Below are 16,852 nucleotides of genomic sequence, written 5' to 3' on the forward strand. Positions count from 1 at the left end.
CTGGGATTGCAGGCACCCGCCACCACACCCAGCTAATTTTTGTATTTTTAGTAGACACGGGGTTTCACCATGTTGGCCAGGCTGGTCTCAAACCTCCTGACCTCATATGATCCACCTGCCCCGCCAATCTGATATTTTGAGACAGAATCTTTTTCTGTCACCCAGGCTGAAGAGCAGTGGCATAATAGCTCACTGCAACCTCCACCTCCCAGGCTCAAATGACCCTTTCACCTCAGCCTCCCAAGTAGATGGAACTACAGGTGTACACCACCACACCCAGCTAATGTTTGTATTTTCTGTAGAGACCAGGTTTTCCCATGTTGCCCAGGGTGGTCTCCACCTTTTGGGCCCAAGCGATCCTCCTGCCTCAGCCTCCCAAAGTGCTGGAATTACAAATGGGAGCCACTGCGCCCGGCCGAACTTCATAGAAACAGAATCTCAGTACATATTCTTTTGTGTCTGGCTTTTTCATCACTATAATATCTGTGAGATAAACCCAAATTGTCGTGTATTAGCATTTCATTCCTTTTTACTACTCAGTCATAAATTGTATAATTATTTCACGATTTATTTCTCCACAGTCCTGTTATGGACATTTGAGTTGTTTCCAGTCTGGGGCAATTATGAATCAAGATGCTGAGAACATTCTAAGCATTGCCTTTTCTCTTTCTCTTTTATTCATATACTTAGGAATGAGACTGCCTGGTGAGAGGATAAATGTACATTTAGCCAAAAGCCATTAAAAAATTATCCTACAATCCCAACCCTTAAAAACATGATGTTTTCATGCATCTGCGTCCCTTCCAGTCCTGCCCACACACATGGTGCATTTCCTCTCAGTGATAATGACGGTGCACACACAACTTGGCCCTTTGCTGAAAGCATTTCCTTTGTTGTTGAAAAATAAAATCTTTGGTGTGGCCACAACAGCTTCTTCTAATGCTCCCTGCTCAAAGCCACATGGCTCCATGGCATTCCCCGGGTCCTGCTATCGGCAGATATTTAAGTTGCCTTCAACACTGCATTTGGCCTGTTTTGTTCTTTTTGAGTCTTTCAGGAAATTTTCCAGCTGGTGTATGAACACAGAATTACATTTTTGGTAAATGTAAAAAAAAAAAAAAAAAAAAAAAGCTGGGGCCGATTTCAAGGGGATATAATGAGACTCTGGGAACGGGACCTGCTCTCTCTGATTCTATCACTGTTTGTTCTCAGTCACTGGGCCACAGTGTGGTGGGCCACAGGGGCTGGATGACGGAACAAGGCCTCCTGGACGCCACCTGAACGGTTGTGCACATGGTCTGAGATATGGCGAACCTCGTGGTTTCTTACTCTTGTGATGCATTGCAGCTGGAATGCTCTCATCTAAACAACCCATCCCTACTGCAAATGTGCTGCAGTGAATCCTTTAGGGGTAAGTAACAGCACAGTTTTGGAATTGGACAGACCAGAGGTTGCACTCTCAGCTCTCCCACTTCACAAGACACTCCACCTGTCAACTGAAAACATCTATCCTGCAGTACCCTAAGAAACCACATGTTCAGAGAACATATAACAGACTCTGCAGAAGGGATGTAGCAGAGACTGATTACCTACACAATTTCCCTTTCCTTTCCAACAGAAACTTCTTTATTTTTCAGATAGGGTCTTGCTCTATCGGCTCACTGCAACCTCCACCTCCCGGGTTTAAGCCATTCTCCTGCCTCAGCCTCCTGAGTAGCTGGGACTACAGGCACGCAATGCCATGCCGGGCTAATTTTTTTGTATTTTTTTGTAGAGATGGGGTTTGACCATCTTGGTCAGGGTGGTCTCGATATCCTGACCCCATGATCAGCCCGCCTCAGCCTCCCAAAGTGCTAGGATTACAGACATGAGCCACCACACCCAGCAAATGTTTGCATTTTTTGCAGAGATAGGGTTTTGCCGTGCTGCCCAGGCTGCTCTCAAACCCCTGGACTAAGCAATCCACCTGCCTTGGCCTCCCAAAGTGCTAGGATTATAGGCATGAGCTACTGCACCCAGCCTTTATTTAATTTTCATAGTTGAAATAGCTACCTGTGTCTTGTGACTACCACACCAGACAGCAGAGCTCTAGAACAGACACTGTTGCTGTGTGAGTTCAGGTAATATCACACCCTCTCTGTTCTCTACCTTCCCTCAGTTAGTTTGTATGCCACAGTCCCTTGCCCTAATGGCAAGGAAAGGGGAGGTTAGGGATTGAGAGACTCAAGGAATCCATGTCTGCTCTGCTACAGGTGGGTTTTCCCAAAGCCATCTCCTGGAGATCCTGAGACATCGGTGCTTCTCTCAAACTACCCACAGGAGGGCAGTGTGCGTTCCAGAGCAGCAACTTCCTAGGAACAGAGAGGCTTGCATCTCGGCCTCTTTAATCAGGAAGACACCCATGAAGCAGGGACTCCAGTGACAGACTCTGGAGCCAATGTGCCAAAACCCACCTCCACCACTTACCAGCTCTGGGACCTCCTACAGGTCACTGAATCTGTTTTCTCATCTATACAATGGACAATGATGCTGACCTCGGAGCACTGTGGAATGTAAAATTCCCACCTGGCAATGTGCCTGGCATAAAGGAGGTACTCAAATGTGTCAAGCCTATCCATTTACTGCGTATGTATCATATGGAACATACATGTGTATTTACAAACATGGCTCACACACTGCATAGCACAGTGGTTAACAGCGTGAGCTCCTGAGCCAGACTGCCTTGTTCAATGCCAACGCCGCCAGGTATTAGCTGTGTGACTCGGGGCAACTCCCTCAACCTCTCTGGGCCTCAATTTGTCTCTCCACAATCAGAGAAATATTAACTCCTACCTCACAGGACTGCCGCATGGATAAAATAAGTTAAAGCAGTTGGACATGTTTAGAGCAGAGCCAAGTACCAAGTAAATGCTCCACCAACACCAGCTGTTATGATCGACCCCGCTGCATTTGAGGACTCCCACAGGACCACACAGAATGGTATAGAGCAGGGATTCTTTTCTGTTTTCTGTTTTTGTTTTTTTGAGACAGGGTCTTGCTCTGTCACCCAGATTTGAGTGCAGTGGTGCAATCATAGGTCAAACTATGGGCTCAAGCAATTCTCTGACCTCAGCCGCCCAAGTAGCTGAGACCACAGGCACATACCACCGCATGCACCTGAAGTCTATTTTATTTATCTATTTTTTTACTGGTCTACTTTTTCTAGAGACAGGGTCTCACTATGTTGTCCAGGCTGGTTTGAACATCCAGCCTCAAGTGATCCTCTGGCCTCAGCCTCCCAAAGTGTGGGATTACAGGGGTGAGCCACCACACCTGGCCAACAGCAGGGTTTCTCAATCCTGTGACAACCAAAAGCATCTCCAGATATTGTCAAACATTCCCTGGGGGACAACACTGCCCATAATTGGGAATTACTAGTCTGAACCAATTTTCACCCTCGCCCAGCAGACAAAAGTCCACAAATGAGACCTCACAGAAGCTCTGCCATCCTGACAGAGCAAACATGGTCAGAGGGTTCTCCCAACTCTCAGTATTTCCAGTGGTCTCTGTTCCCAACTGTCCTCATCTGTAAAATGGGCACACTGAGCACTCCTCCCATCTACCACCAAGGGCCACATGAACAAAGCACTCAAACATTCACTCTACAAATCTGAGTGTCTACTAGCTGACAGCTAGTGTTCCTCTTGGTTTGGGGGTCCCACAAAACTCTGAGGACTCTAAGGATCCAGTTGTATAATTAGACAAAGCCACCACAGGGTTCCACATTGGGCAGGGTGGGTGACAAAGGCACCCACTTGCAAAATGCCCAGGGATCCACAGATGCTCAGCCAGACTTTCATGTGCTCCTGGGTCCCGTGATGATGGGGTCATCAGTCCAGAAGCTGAGTCAATAGTTGGCAGCCAGCACAGCCACATGGTTACATATGAAAAGGAAGATGCTGAGAAAGGAGATGAAGAGGCCAATGGCCTTTATGTAGTCCCAGTACACAGAAAGCTTGACCTGGAGACCATGGGAAATAAGGCAGCTTAGCATATGCACACTCCCAGCCCAGCTGCACAAGGGCAGGGCTTCACCGGCACTGCACCGCCCAGCTGCCTGCCTTTGCTCCCACCTAGAACACCCTCACCTTTAGCTATTCCACAAAGTCAGCAGTAACAAAGCCAAGGGCCAGCACGGTGGCTCACACATGTAATTTTTTGGCACTCTGGGAGGCCGCGGCAGGTGGATCAACTGATGTCAGGAGTTCGAGACTAGCATGGCCAATATGGCAAAACCCCGTCTCTACTAAAAATAGAAAAAATTAGCCAGGTTTGGTGGCGAGCGCCTGTAATCCCAGCTAACTGGGAGGCTGAGGTCCAAGAATCGCTTGAACCCAGGAGGCAGATGATGCAGCAGTGAGCCAAGACTGCCCCACTGCACTCCAGCCTGGGAGACAGAGTGAGACTCCATCTCCAAAACAAGAACAACAAAAGCCAAACTCGAGGTCTCTTCCCTGATGCACGGAGCTTCTGTCCATGTGGTGAGATGGGCTCCCATCAAATCATCCCAGATAAATGCCTCATCACAGAGAAGGGCTGTAAACAGCATACGATTCCACGTGAGTCAAAAATTGGGCATCCCGACCTAACACAGCGTAAAGAGGTATTGGGGGAGGTTTTCGTTGAGAAAGTGACATTAAAGAGTTAAACCAAATCTGGGTGTGATGGCTCACACCTGTAATGCCAACACTTTGGGAGGTCGAGTCAGGTGGATCACCTGAGGACAGGAGTTTGATACCAGCCTGACCAATATGGTGAAGCTCCATCTCTACTAAAGTATAAAAATTAGCTGGGTGTGGTGGCAAGTGTACTTGGGACACTGAGGCAGGAAAATCGCTTGAACCCGGAAGGCGGAGGTTGCAGTGAACTCAGATAGTGCCATCGCACTCCAGCCTGGGTGATAAAGTAAGACTCTGTCTAAATAAATAAATAAGTAAAGAGTATTGGTTGGGTGTGGTGGCTCACGCCTATAATCCCAGTACTTTGGGAGGCAGAGCCAGGTGGATCACCTGAAATCAGGAGTCCAAGACCAGCCTGGCCAACATGGTGAAACCTCTTCTCTACAAACATACAAAAATTAGTCGGGTGTGGGGGCACATGCCTGTAGCCCCAGCTACTCAGGAGGAGGCTAAGGCACAAGAGTCACTTGAACCCAGGAAGTGAAAGTTGTAGTGAGCCAAAATTGCACAACTGCTCTCCAGCCTGGGCGACAGTGGGAGACTCTGCCTCCAGGAAAAAAAAAAAAAAAAGAGTTAAACCAGCTGAAAATAGAAAAAGGCTGGCAGAACCAGCACGTGCAGGGGCCTGGAAGCAGGAGGGAACACAGCGTATCCGGGGCACTGAGTGAAGGCACAGGCGGCTGGAGCTAGGAGATCATGGGGCAGCGAGGAGTGAGGCTGAAGAAACCGATCTCAGCCAGACCACACATGACATGGGAGACTCGGGCCATGATTCCAACTTTTATGCCAAGACTAGCAAAAAAGAGAAGACACCATTGAGCTTCAAGCAATGTGTGACATATTGCCCAGCAACCAAGGTCAAGTGTCACCTCCATGCCGCAACTGGACCAGCCTCCCCAGCTCCTTTCACTCTGAGCACAGAATACCAACTCACCCATCTCCCCAGTGCTCAGCTTCCTCCAGGAGGCAAAGGTTGGAGTTTCTCTCCTTGGTGTATTCCCTGGGGAGCCCAGCATGGCACTAAACAAATCAGTCTAGTCACCTGACATGCAAGATGGCAATCTGCTTTAGGCCAACCCCTGCCTAAACCACCTGGCTTGCTTTCAAGAAACTCCAGGTGTCTTTACCCGTGTCTGTGCTCATTGTCATTTCAAGCTTTTCATGCTGAATTTTGAGTCGTAAAAATCAACTGGACTGGGTGCAGTGGCTCACCCCTATAATTCCAGCACTTTGGGAGGCCAAGGCAGGAGAATCGCTTGAGCCCAGGAGTTTGAGACCAGCATGGAAAACACAATTAAGATCCTATCTCTACAAAAAATTTTAAAATTAGCAAGGCATGGTGGTCCACACCTACAGTCCCAGCTACTCAGGAGGCTGAGCTAGGAGGATCCCTTGAATCCAGAAGCTTGAAAATGCAGTGAGCTATGGTCACACCACTGCACTCCGGCCTGAGCAACACAGCAAGGCCCTGCCCCCTACCAAAACAAACAAACAAAAATCATCTGACCCTACAGTCTAGCTGAAAGGTAACAGGTATGATGCGTAACTGATTGTTCCCTTTTGAGTTTTTAAGTCTCCATTCTGAGAAATGAAATACGTGGGAGAAGACAGGTCATAATTAAGAAAGTGTTTATTTCACCAGGCGGCTTCATCATGCAGCCAAGCTGCCTGCTGCCCCTGAAATTAGCCTGCAGGGTTTGGGAACTCCTTTCTCATGAGCAGTGGAGTGTGGTGGGCTCAGCGGTCAGAAGTGACAAGTGTGTGGCCTGGCATGGTGGCTCATGCCTGAAATCCCAGTACTTTGGGAGGCCAAGGCAGGCAGATTACTTGAGCCCAGGAGTTCAAGAACAGCCTGGGCAAGAGTGAAACCCCATCTCTACAAAAAATAAAAAAAAGATTAGTCAAGCACACCTGTACTTCCAGCTACTCAGAAAGCTGAGGTGGGACAATCACTTGAATCTGGGAGGTGGAGGCTGTAGTGAGCCATGACTGTGCCACTATACTCCATCCTGAATGACAGAGTCAGATCCTGTCTCAGGAAAAAAAAGGAAAGAAGAAAGAAAGAAAGAGAGAGAGAGAGAGAGAGAGAGAGAGAGAGAGAGAGAGAAAGAAAGAAAGAAAGAAAGAAAGAAAGAAAGAAAGAAAGAAAGAAAGAAAGAGGAAGGAAGGAAGGAAGGAAGAAGGAAGAAAGAAAGAAAAGAAAGAGAAAGAAAGAAAGAAAGAGAAAGAAAGAAAGAAAGAAAGAGAGAGAGAAAGAGAGAAAAGGAAGAAAAAAATGGTGAGCATGTCGTGCTGGCTCCACTCTTGGTCCAACTTTGATAAGTTATAAACATTCTGGCTTTGCTGTTCCTTGAATGTAAAATTGAAGTTAAATGAGGATTAAATGGGCCTGGCATCTCTGCCCCTTCCTTCCCATGTCCTGTGATTTGAGGTAATTTCTCTGGCTTCCTGGAGGTTCAGTAAGGGTAAGATGAGAGAGGACACCACAGTCACCTCTGCCCCTGGCCACAGTCCTGACTGTGATGACAAGTTAAGGAAGAAACCAGGAACAGACAGTCCTGGGAAGCTCTGGACACATCCGGGCAGGTCTAAGAGAAAGCATCCCAGCCTTACTCCCCTGCTACCACTTCTCATGGGGTTTTTTGTTTATCTCTATGCTTATTCTTTTACCTACATTAAAAATTCCATTCCCTGTTTTTTTGTTGTTTTTTTTTTGAGACGGAGTTTTGCTCTTGCTAACCAGCTGGAGTGCAATGGCGCAATCTTGGCTCACCGCCACCTCTGCCTCCTGGGTTCAGGCAATTCTCCTGCCTCAGCCTCCTTCCATTCCCTATTTTTTTAAAAATATAATCACATTTATTTTTAAAAATAAACTTTGAATCACTACCATAAATGGAGAATTATTAACACTTGCCCAAAATAGATGATCTTTTAAAAAAAATAAATAAATGAAACAGGAGCCTGAAACACGCTTTCCTTGTTACAAAGAGAGGCCAGTGGCTGTTAGATACCAAAAACAGGCTAGGACCCAACTGAGACTTTCTCAGGGACATAATCATAGGACTAAATGAGAAATGAAAAACAGGCCAGGTGCAATGGCTCACACCTGTAATTCCAGCATTTTGGGAGGCCGAGGAGGGAAGATGAGCCCAGGAGTTCAAGACCAGCCTGGCCAACACAGTGAAACCCTGTCTCTACTAAACATACAAAACTTATGCAGGCATGGTGGCAGCACCTGTAGTCCCAGCTACCAGGGAGGTTGAGACAGAAGAATTGCTTGAATCTAGGACACAGAAATTGCAGTGAGCCATGACTGTGTCACTGCACTCCAGCCTGAGACACTGAGAGCCTGCCTCAAAAGAAAAAAATAAAGGACTTTGTAGGCCAAGCACGGTGGCTCACGCCTGTAATCCTAGCACTCTGGAAGGCCAAGGTGGGTGGATCATCTGAGGTCAGGAGTTGAAGAGCAGCCTGGCCATCACGGTGAAAACTGCTTTTAAAAAAAATTTTTTAAGTTAAAAAAAAAAAAAAGGACTTTCTGTACATCAGTGGTCATTATCTTTTTGCAGGCCCGAGAACATCACAGACTGCGTTGTCCACAGTTTGTGTTCAGTGGCTGAGTTGGCACCACTGCACACTGAACTCAGCCTGCGCAACAGAGGGAGGCTCCATCTCTTAAAAAAAAAAAAAAAAAAAATGAAAGAAAGAAATTATGGAGGCCATGCAAAACACAGATGTGGCTCTTTGCCATGGAACTTTCTAGGCCTTCCTCTACCTACGTATCTCCTGAACAAGATTACAAGCTACCTGAGGTCAAGAGCCCCATGTGATTCACTATACCCCCAAAACTGTGTCCCCTGAAAACACTTCCTGAAGGCCAAATTAACCTCCAGCACCTCCCCTCTTTGATGTAGGGCCTGGGGGTGGGTAAACTTTCCTTGCCCATGAGAGCTGTGCAAAAGTGTTTGGTTAAGGTCAAGGAGGTGGAAGTGGCCCTCAAATGCGAAAGCAAGTGTGGTTTTCAGGAAGCAGCAAAGGGAAGAATCAGAACCAACTCTGGATGAAATCTAGAATTCAGGTGGGGAACCGGGGCTCCCTGCTTCATGACCTAGGGCTCATAAACCCTCGCTAGCACCTCAGATGAAAATCTTACATCCTTCTGCGTTCGTGCACTGTCTGAAATCTCCCACTAGAATGCAGGCTGTGTAGGATTAGATAACAATGGCAAAAGTGACATGTACCAAGGCACAGTGCTAGGCCACATCGTCTTTGCCCTCTTCTGACCCCTAGAGCAACTGCAGGTCCACAATCCTTTCTTAAATCCCCAAGGTACAGTATGTGTAGGCTCTTAATTTGTCAATGTTTGTTATTGTTCTTTGCTGTTTTTTTCTTTTTGTTTTTTGAGATGGAGTCTCACTCTGTTGTCCAGGCTGGAGTGCCATGGTGCAAACTTGGCTCATTGCAACCTCTGCCTCCTGGGTTCAAATGATTCTTATGCCTCAGCCTTCCGAGTAGCTAGAATTTATATGCGCCTGCCACCATGCCTGACTAATTTTTCTATCTTTAGTAAAGACAGGGTTTCACCATGTTGACCAGACTGGTCTTTTTTTTTTTTTTTTTTTTTGAGACGGAGTTTCGTCTTTGTTACCCAGGCTGGAGTGCAATGGCGCAATCTCGGCTCACCGCAACCTCCGCCTCCTGGGTTCAGGCAATTCTCCCGCCTCAGCCTCCTGAGTAGCTGGGATTACAGGCACACGCCACCATGCCCAGCTAATTTTTTGTAATTTTTAGTAGAGACGGGGTTTCACCATGTTGACCAGGATGGTCTCGATCTGTTGACCTCGTGATCCACCCGCCTTGGCCTCCCAAAATGCTGGGATTACAGGTGTGAGCCACCATGCCCAACCAACTTAGCCAGTTTTTAAAAGCTAGCATGGTTAATATACTGCATATGCTATGAATCCCCAGGGATCTAAGGAAGCCCTCTATAATCAAACACAAGGATACTTCCTTTTTTTGTAGAGACGGGGTCTTGCTATGTTGCCAATGGTGGTCTCAAACTCCTTGCCTCAAGTGATCCTCCTGCCACGACCTCCCAAAGTGCTGAGATTACAAGCATGAGCCACCATACCTGGCTTTGAGATAGTTTTATATCGAATACTGCTTCACAAAGCTTAAACCTTCCAGGCACCCCCCTCCACCAAGTAACCTAAGCAAAGACCCACATCATGTAGGGAACTCGAGTGTCAGAAGCATGGGCAGATGGTGAAATCGTGAGGTCTGTGTGAGTCACACCACCTCCCCCCACTTACCTCTGTAGCTGCTTCCCTGCACTGTCCATCACCAGCATGCCATTCTCCATTTGCTTTGCTTCCTTCCCTGGACCGATGATGCCCATGACCCCTGGCAGAAAAGAGACAAGGGAGGGGAGGGGAGTTATATGAGCCAGATGCTAAAACCAAGGGCAAGAAAAACTGGCCACTTCAGGGAGGAGATGGCAGAGCACTGCACAGCCAGGATGCTCAGAAAGTAGACCTGCTCTGCAGAGGCCATGAACAGGCTGTCTGATTGAGGGGCAAGGGGTATCCGGAGTTCAGTCCCTTGGGGCAGGAACAGTGCTTTGCAGCTGTGCAGAGAGCTCCATCACTGAGGGCACTGGGCTCGAACCAGCATCCTGTACCAGCAGCAAAGGGTAAAACCCAGCTCAGATAACAGTATCTCTGCTGTGTTAAGCTCACTTCCCAGGAGCAAGATGCAAGGAACTGCAGGAGGGAAAGGGCATAGCCCCCTGGTTCCCAAGCACTGCAAGAAGAGGTGATATTCAAAATAAACAACCAGTTTGACAAGGGTATCAGCCAATGTAACAGAGGCCCAGGGACCCCTGTAGGGCCACAAATTAACCCTTTAGTGCCCAGATCACAGAGAGCTCCCGAGTTCATTGTAAAAGGTACCTGGGGCACTGGCTGTTTCCACAGTAATAAGGAAGTATTTCAACATTTGAACAACTGAGGAACCAAGTTCTGCCAACAACCAGGTGAGCTTCGAAGTGGGCCCTTCCCCAGTTAAGTCTTCAGATGAGACCCCAGCCCTGGCAGAGGCCTTAGCTGCAGACTTAGGAAAGGACCCTGATAAGGACACCAAGGGACAGCTGGGTACCTGCCCCGATCCCAGGAAGAGTCCACCCAGCATCAATAATAATCACCAGAACAACAATGACAATGACACCCAACATTTATCAAGGGTACTCAGGCACTGTGCGGTGCTGAAACAGATCATATCTATTTCCTGGCTCAGTGATGATGATGAATACAGCCCCCACTCTGCACTGGCTGCCTCATTCTTTGGTGCTAGGAGAGAAAGCAGCACAATGTAAGGCAAGAAAGGGCTGACCCCAGAAGAGGTGGAATAGGACCCAGGACAGAAGATACAAAAGGGATAAATATGCAGCCAGCAGCAGTCAGGGTAACCATGGGAACATGCTCAGGTGACACGAATAAAAGAACTCAAAATGCAGGGTTTCCCAGAAACAGCCACAGGGAGACGTAGGCGCACCTGGAAGGGAAGTGGGGGCTGCAGATCATTCCTGAACTCGGGGAGGCACTCTGCACCAGGGATTCTCAGTCTTGGATGCAAGTGAATCACAGGGGGCTTTATAAATGAGCAGGTGGCAGTTGAGCACGGTGGCTCACGCCTGTCATCCCAGCACTTTTGAGGCCAAGGCGGGCAGATCACTTGAGGCCAAGGGTTTGAGTCCAGCCTGGCCAACTTGGCAGACTAAGGTATTTGTGCCAGGATGGAAACCAGTGCTTTCTGCTTCCTGCATTAAAAAAGCTTTATAAAAAATGTGAGCTAAGCTGAATGTCATGCTTGGTGCCATAATTGATCTTCATTATGGTGCTGCCTCCTCATTTTGTCACCAACTGGTCACAACGTGTGGACTGTCAGTGTCCCATGGACCACATGTCAAGTGTGTTTAGACCACAGTTATGGCATGGTCTAAACACACTCTAAAATTTACTTATTTTGGGCTGGGTGCGGTGTTTCATGCCTGTAATCCAAGCACTGTGGAAGTCCGAGGGAGGTGGATGGATCACTTGAGGCCAGGAGCTTGAGACCAGTCTGCCCAACCTGGCAAAACCCTGTCTTTGCTATTTAAAGGAAAAAAATTGCTGGGCAGGGTGGTGCACGCCTATAACCCCAGCTACTCAGGAGGCTGAGACATAAAAATCCTTTGAACCTGGGAGGCAGAAGTTACAGTGAGCCAAAATTGAGCCACTGCACTCTAGCCTGGGAAATAGAGCAAGACCTTGTCTCAAATAAAATAAGAAGTTTTAAAAATATACTTATTTTATTGCCTTTCTATCTCCAGTAGAATGTCAGCTCCAAGTGGACTGCTGTATCCTCAGTACATAAAACAACGCACAGCAGGTGCTGAACAAATATTTGTCATCCACTGTAAAAAGAAAAAACAAATCATACAGAAAGATATAAAATGAAAAGTATATAGCCTTCTCTTCCATCAGTTCCTCTCCTCCAAAGTGACAGTTCTGTGTATGCTTTTAGAAGAAAATGTACAGGCATATAGGTATTTAAAACATATTTTGACAGATTTAAATGAGATCACACTGTATGTAGAGTTCTTTGTGTAGTTAATAATATATCATCTGGGTTCATTCTGATCTGCTTTTGGATTTTGTTTTGAAATGGAGTCACGCTCTGTCCCCCAGGCTGGAGTACAGTAGTGTGATCATAGCTCACTACAGCCTCTTGCTTCATTTGTGTTCATGATGCATGCTTGTCGGGCGTGTGGATATGACCTGCTGGAATTACCTTTCTCCCATTCCTTGCAAAAACAGGTTGTTCCCTGTTTCTTACAGGGAACATTATGGTCCATGTTCTGGTGCCTGTCCTGGGGCACGGTGACAGGTCTATTCCTGCCTCACTGGCTTTGAAAAGTTTAAAGGCAACAGTGGAGGCAGGGCACAGTGGTTTACACCTGTATCCCAGCACTCTGGGAGGCAGAGGCAGGGGCGGATCACCTGAGATCAGGAGTTCGAGACCAGCCTGACCAACAAGATGAAACCACATCTCTTCTAAAAACACAAAATTAGCCACATGTGATGCCTCGTGTCTGTAATCCCGGCTACTGTGGAGGTTCCTGAGGCAAGAGAATCACTAGAACCCAGGAGGCAGAGGTTGCAGTGAGCCGAGATCATGCCATTGCACTCCAGCCTGGGCAAGAAGAGTGAAACTCCAATTCAAAAAAAGCAAAAAAAGACAGTACAACTTACCGTTTTGCAAAGCTGGCCCCACATCAGCAGACCATATAGCGATGGACTATGAAAATTTCCTTTTAAGCACAGTTAAAAACAGTTAATTGTGAAGGATGACTTCAGATCATGCCCTGTGTTTTTTCTGTCTTTTTATTATTAATGTGTCATTCTTCTTGTAATGTTGTTCTCATTACAATTATTCCTTCTTGGTCAGGTTGCCAAATTTTTCAGGCAAGTTTCTGTGAAGCAGCGTTGAACATTTTTTTTTTTTTTTTTTTGAGACGGAGTTTTGCTCTTGTTACCCAGGCTGGAGTGCAATGGCGCGATCTCGGCTCACGGCAACCTCCGCCTCCTGGGTTCAGGCAATTCTCCTGCCTCAGCCTCCCGAGTAGCTGGGATTACAGGCACGTGCCACCATGCCCAGCTAATTTTTTTTGTATTTTTAGTAGAGACGGGGTTTCACCATGTTGATCAGGATTGTCTCGATCTCTTGAACTCGTGATCCACCCACCTCGGCCTCCCAAAGTGCCGGGATTACAGGCATGAGCCACCGCGCCCGGCCAAACATTTTTATAATATAAAACCTGTCTGTTAAACTACCACCTGCTTCATGTTAGCTCAGTTGCAGGTGGAATGTTTAAGGAAGTTCTAGCCTTTCCAGCATTTGCGAAAGTGACTTCATACTGACACTGAATTTTCTTACTCTTACCTAAAATCTCTCAGTCTGGACCTGCAGGACAGATGGTGTTCAAATTTAAGCCTGCATCAGAATCACCTGGATAGCTTATTATATTTGACCGATTAAGATGGAATCTCACTCTGTCTCCCAGGCTGGAGTGCCTTGGCATGATCTTGACTGACTGCATCCTCTGCCTCCCAGGTTCAAGCGATTCTTCCACCTCAGCCTTTGGGTAGCTGGGATTACAGGCATGAGCCACTGTGCTGGCTGATAGCTTGTGATTATAAAACACAGCTTGCTGGGCCCCACCCAGGTTTTCAGTTTAGTAGGTCTGGGTGGGTCCTGAGTATCTGCATTCCTAACACATCCCCAGGTACTGCTGCTGCTGGTTCAGGTCGACACGTAGCGACACACTGGAGTCGATCCTCACTACTCGAAGTGTGCGAAGTGTGGTCCATGGAACAGCAGCCATGGCATCACCTGGTGCTTGTTAACAGTGCGGAATTTTAGGCCTCAGCCCAGATGAACAGAAACAGAATCTGAATTGTAACTAGTTCTCTAGGTGGTATGTATGGACATTAAAGTTCAAGAGACACTGGAAGAAAGTAGAAGTAAAGAAACCTTTTCTGGAAACACTTTGAGCATTGCGGGCCATATGGCCTTTGTCACAAATACCTGTCTCTTCCAGCGGAATGGAAAAGCAGCCTTAGATAATACGGAAATCGATGGGTGTGACTGTTCCTGTAAAAATGTATTTGGAGAAACCAAAATTTGAATTTTACAGAAATTGCATGTGTCATGGAATTTTTTTTTTTTCCACCGTTAAAAATATGAAATCCAGCTGGGTGTTGTGGCTCATGCCTGTAATCTCAGCACTTTGAGAGGCTGAGGCAGGCGCGTTGCTTCAGACTAGGAGTTTGAGACCAGCCTGGCCAACATGGTGAAACCTGGTCTGTACTAAAAATAAAAAAATTAGCCAGGCATGGTGGTGCACACCTGTGGTCACAGCTAATCAGGAGGCTGAGGCAGGAGGATCACTTGAACCCAGGAAGCAGAAGTTGAAGTGAGCCAAGATCATGCCACTGCACCCCCAGCTGGGCAAAAGAGTGAGACGCTGACCCTCACAAAAAAATTGCCTGGGTGCAGTGGAGCATGACAGTCATCCCAGATTCTTGGGAGGCTGAGGCATGGGAATTCTTTGAACCCAGGAGGTGGAGGTCACGTTGAGCCAAGATCATACCACTGCACTTCAGCCCAGGCAACTGAGTAAGACTCTGTCTCCAAAAAAATTTAAAAATGAAATCCATGCTGAGCTCATGAGCCATATGTGGACCTCAGTCCATCTTGGCCAGCCCCTGGCTTAGAGGAATGTTCTTCTGAGAGTCAGGTCACCTGCCACATTCTACTGCCAGCTCACAGTGTGACCCGGAAGGTGGTTAGCTAACCTCCCTGGCTCTAGATTTTGTCATAAGAAAAATGAAGGGGTTAGATCCCAAGCATGTCAAATACTGGCCCTGCCCTCCCTTCTGATGCGCACAGCAGACACCCACAGTCACTCATGGTGAGTTACATTCAAGCAGCCCTCCAGGTGACTGCTGCCAGTGGACTGGAGTTGAGCAAGAAATGGCATCTCGTTGCTCTTCTGTGACTCCATGTTCCCTAAGATCACTTCTAGCTCCAGTGCTCCTGCATTCTGCCTTGTATATCACATTCTTTTACACTCTAGTCCCCTGACTTTACCAGGGTGCACTGATGAACTCTCTTTTTTCCTTCAATTTTTATTTAGATTTTTAGTAGAGATGGGTTTCTCCATGTTCGAGGTCAGGGTGGTCTTGAACTCCCAACCTCAGGTGATCAGCCCACCTCGGCTTCCCAAAGTGCTGAGATTACAGGCATGAGCCACTGTACCCCACCTTTCTCTTTTTTTTTTTTTTAGAGACGATGTCTCACTCTGTCACTCAGGCTGAAGTGCAGTGGCACAATCTCGGTTCACTGCAGCCTTTGCCTCTTGGGTTCAAGCAATTCTCCTGCTCAGTCTCCCAAGTAGCTGGGAGTACAGGTGCATGCCGCCATGACAGGCTAATTTTTTTATTTTTAGTAGAGACAGGGTTTCACTGTGTTGCCCAGGCTGGTCTTGAACTCTTGAGCTCTGGTGATCCACTTGCCTCAGCCTCCCAAAGTGCTAGGATTACAGGCGTGAGCCACCATGTCCATCCTTTTTTTTTTTTTTTAATTGAAACAGAGTCTCACTCTGTCACCCAAGCTGGAGTGCAGTGACACCATCTCAGCTCACTACAACCTCTGCCTCCCAGGTTCAAGTGATTCTCATGCCTCAGCCTCCCGAGTAGCTGGGATTACAAGTGAGCATCACCACACCCGGCTAATTTTTATTTTCAGTAGACAGGGTATCATCACGTTAGCCAGGCTGGTCTTGAACCCCTGACCTCAGCCTCTGAAAATAACCGAGATTACAGGCATGAGCCACTGTGCCTAGCCAATAGCTCGTTCTTGTACGTAACTTAGCGTTCAGTTGTGTACATGCACATATGGGTATATCTGTCTGTTCACTTGCTAATAGATGTCTGGCTTACTTCCAGTTTGGGTTATTGCAAAAAAGTAGCTAAGAACGTTCCTGTATCAGTCTTTTATGAACATATGTTCTCAGCTCTCTTGGGTGGATGTCTGGGAAGAGAGTGACTGGCTGTACGGCCACTATGTCTAACTTAAAAAAAAAAAAAACTGCCAAACTCTTCCAGAGTCACAGAAGCATTTTATACACACACCAGCAGAAACCACAATCCAAAATGGCCCTAAGCTCTCAGTGGCCATACACACACAAGAGAACATAAAACCATTACTCACAAACCAATGAAGCACTGAGTTTCTAAACCCAAAGATAGAAGCAGGCAGGGAGATTGCTCACACCTGCCTCCCCCCCCCCTCCCCCGCCCGAGATGGAGTCTCACTCTATCCCCCAGGCTGGAGTGCAGTGGGACAATCTCGACTTACTACAACCTCTGCTTCCTGGATTCTCATGCCTCAGCCTCCCAGGTAGCTGGGATTACAGGTAAGCACCACCACAGCTAGCTAATTTTTGTATTTTTAGTAGAGATGGGGTTTCACCATGTTGGCCATGCTGGTCTCGAACTCATGACCTCATGTGATCTTCCTGCCTCAACCTT

At 47.3% G+C, this 16,852-nt stretch overlaps 2 protein-coding genes across 40 annotated transcripts in view; one reads left to right on the forward strand and one right to left on the reverse strand.

Moving 5' to 3' along the window:
- LOC118150100 (ATP-binding cassette sub-family C member 6) overlaps positions 1-4,980 on the forward strand; it is a 47,580-nt gene extending 42,600 nt beyond the window's left edge. For all 35 annotated transcript variants that reach the window (XM_078358923.1, XM_078358928.1, XM_078358941.1 and 32 more), the window contains 2 exons: positions 1,213-1,411; positions 2,253-4,980. The gene's annotated coding sequence lies outside the window, so the exon portion shown is untranslated. The remainder of the gene's footprint in view (positions 1-1,212; positions 1,412-2,252) is intronic.
- Positions 1-16,852, reverse strand: part of LOC144580717 (uncharacterized) — a 100,880-nt gene that overhangs the window by 5,253 nt on the left and 78,775 nt on the right. For 4 of the 5 annotated variants that reach the window (XM_078358962.1, XM_078358959.1, XM_078358958.1 and 1 more), the window contains one exon: positions 10,031-10,121. In XM_078358962.1, the coding sequence (XP_078215088.1) occupies positions 10,031-10,116 (86 nt within the window). In that variant the 5' untranslated portion in view covers positions 10,117-10,121. Of the gene's footprint in view, positions 1-10,030; positions 10,122-12,073; positions 12,172-16,852 lie in introns of all 5 variants that reach the window. The other variant, XM_078358961.1, reaches the window with a different exon arrangement.

Source organism: Callithrix jacchus, chromosome 22 (assembly GCF_049354715.1).
Source record: "Callithrix jacchus isolate 240 chromosome 22, calJac240_pri, whole genome shotgun sequence".
Lineage (NCBI taxonomy): Eukaryota > Metazoa > Chordata > Mammalia > Primates > Cebidae > Callithrix > Callithrix jacchus.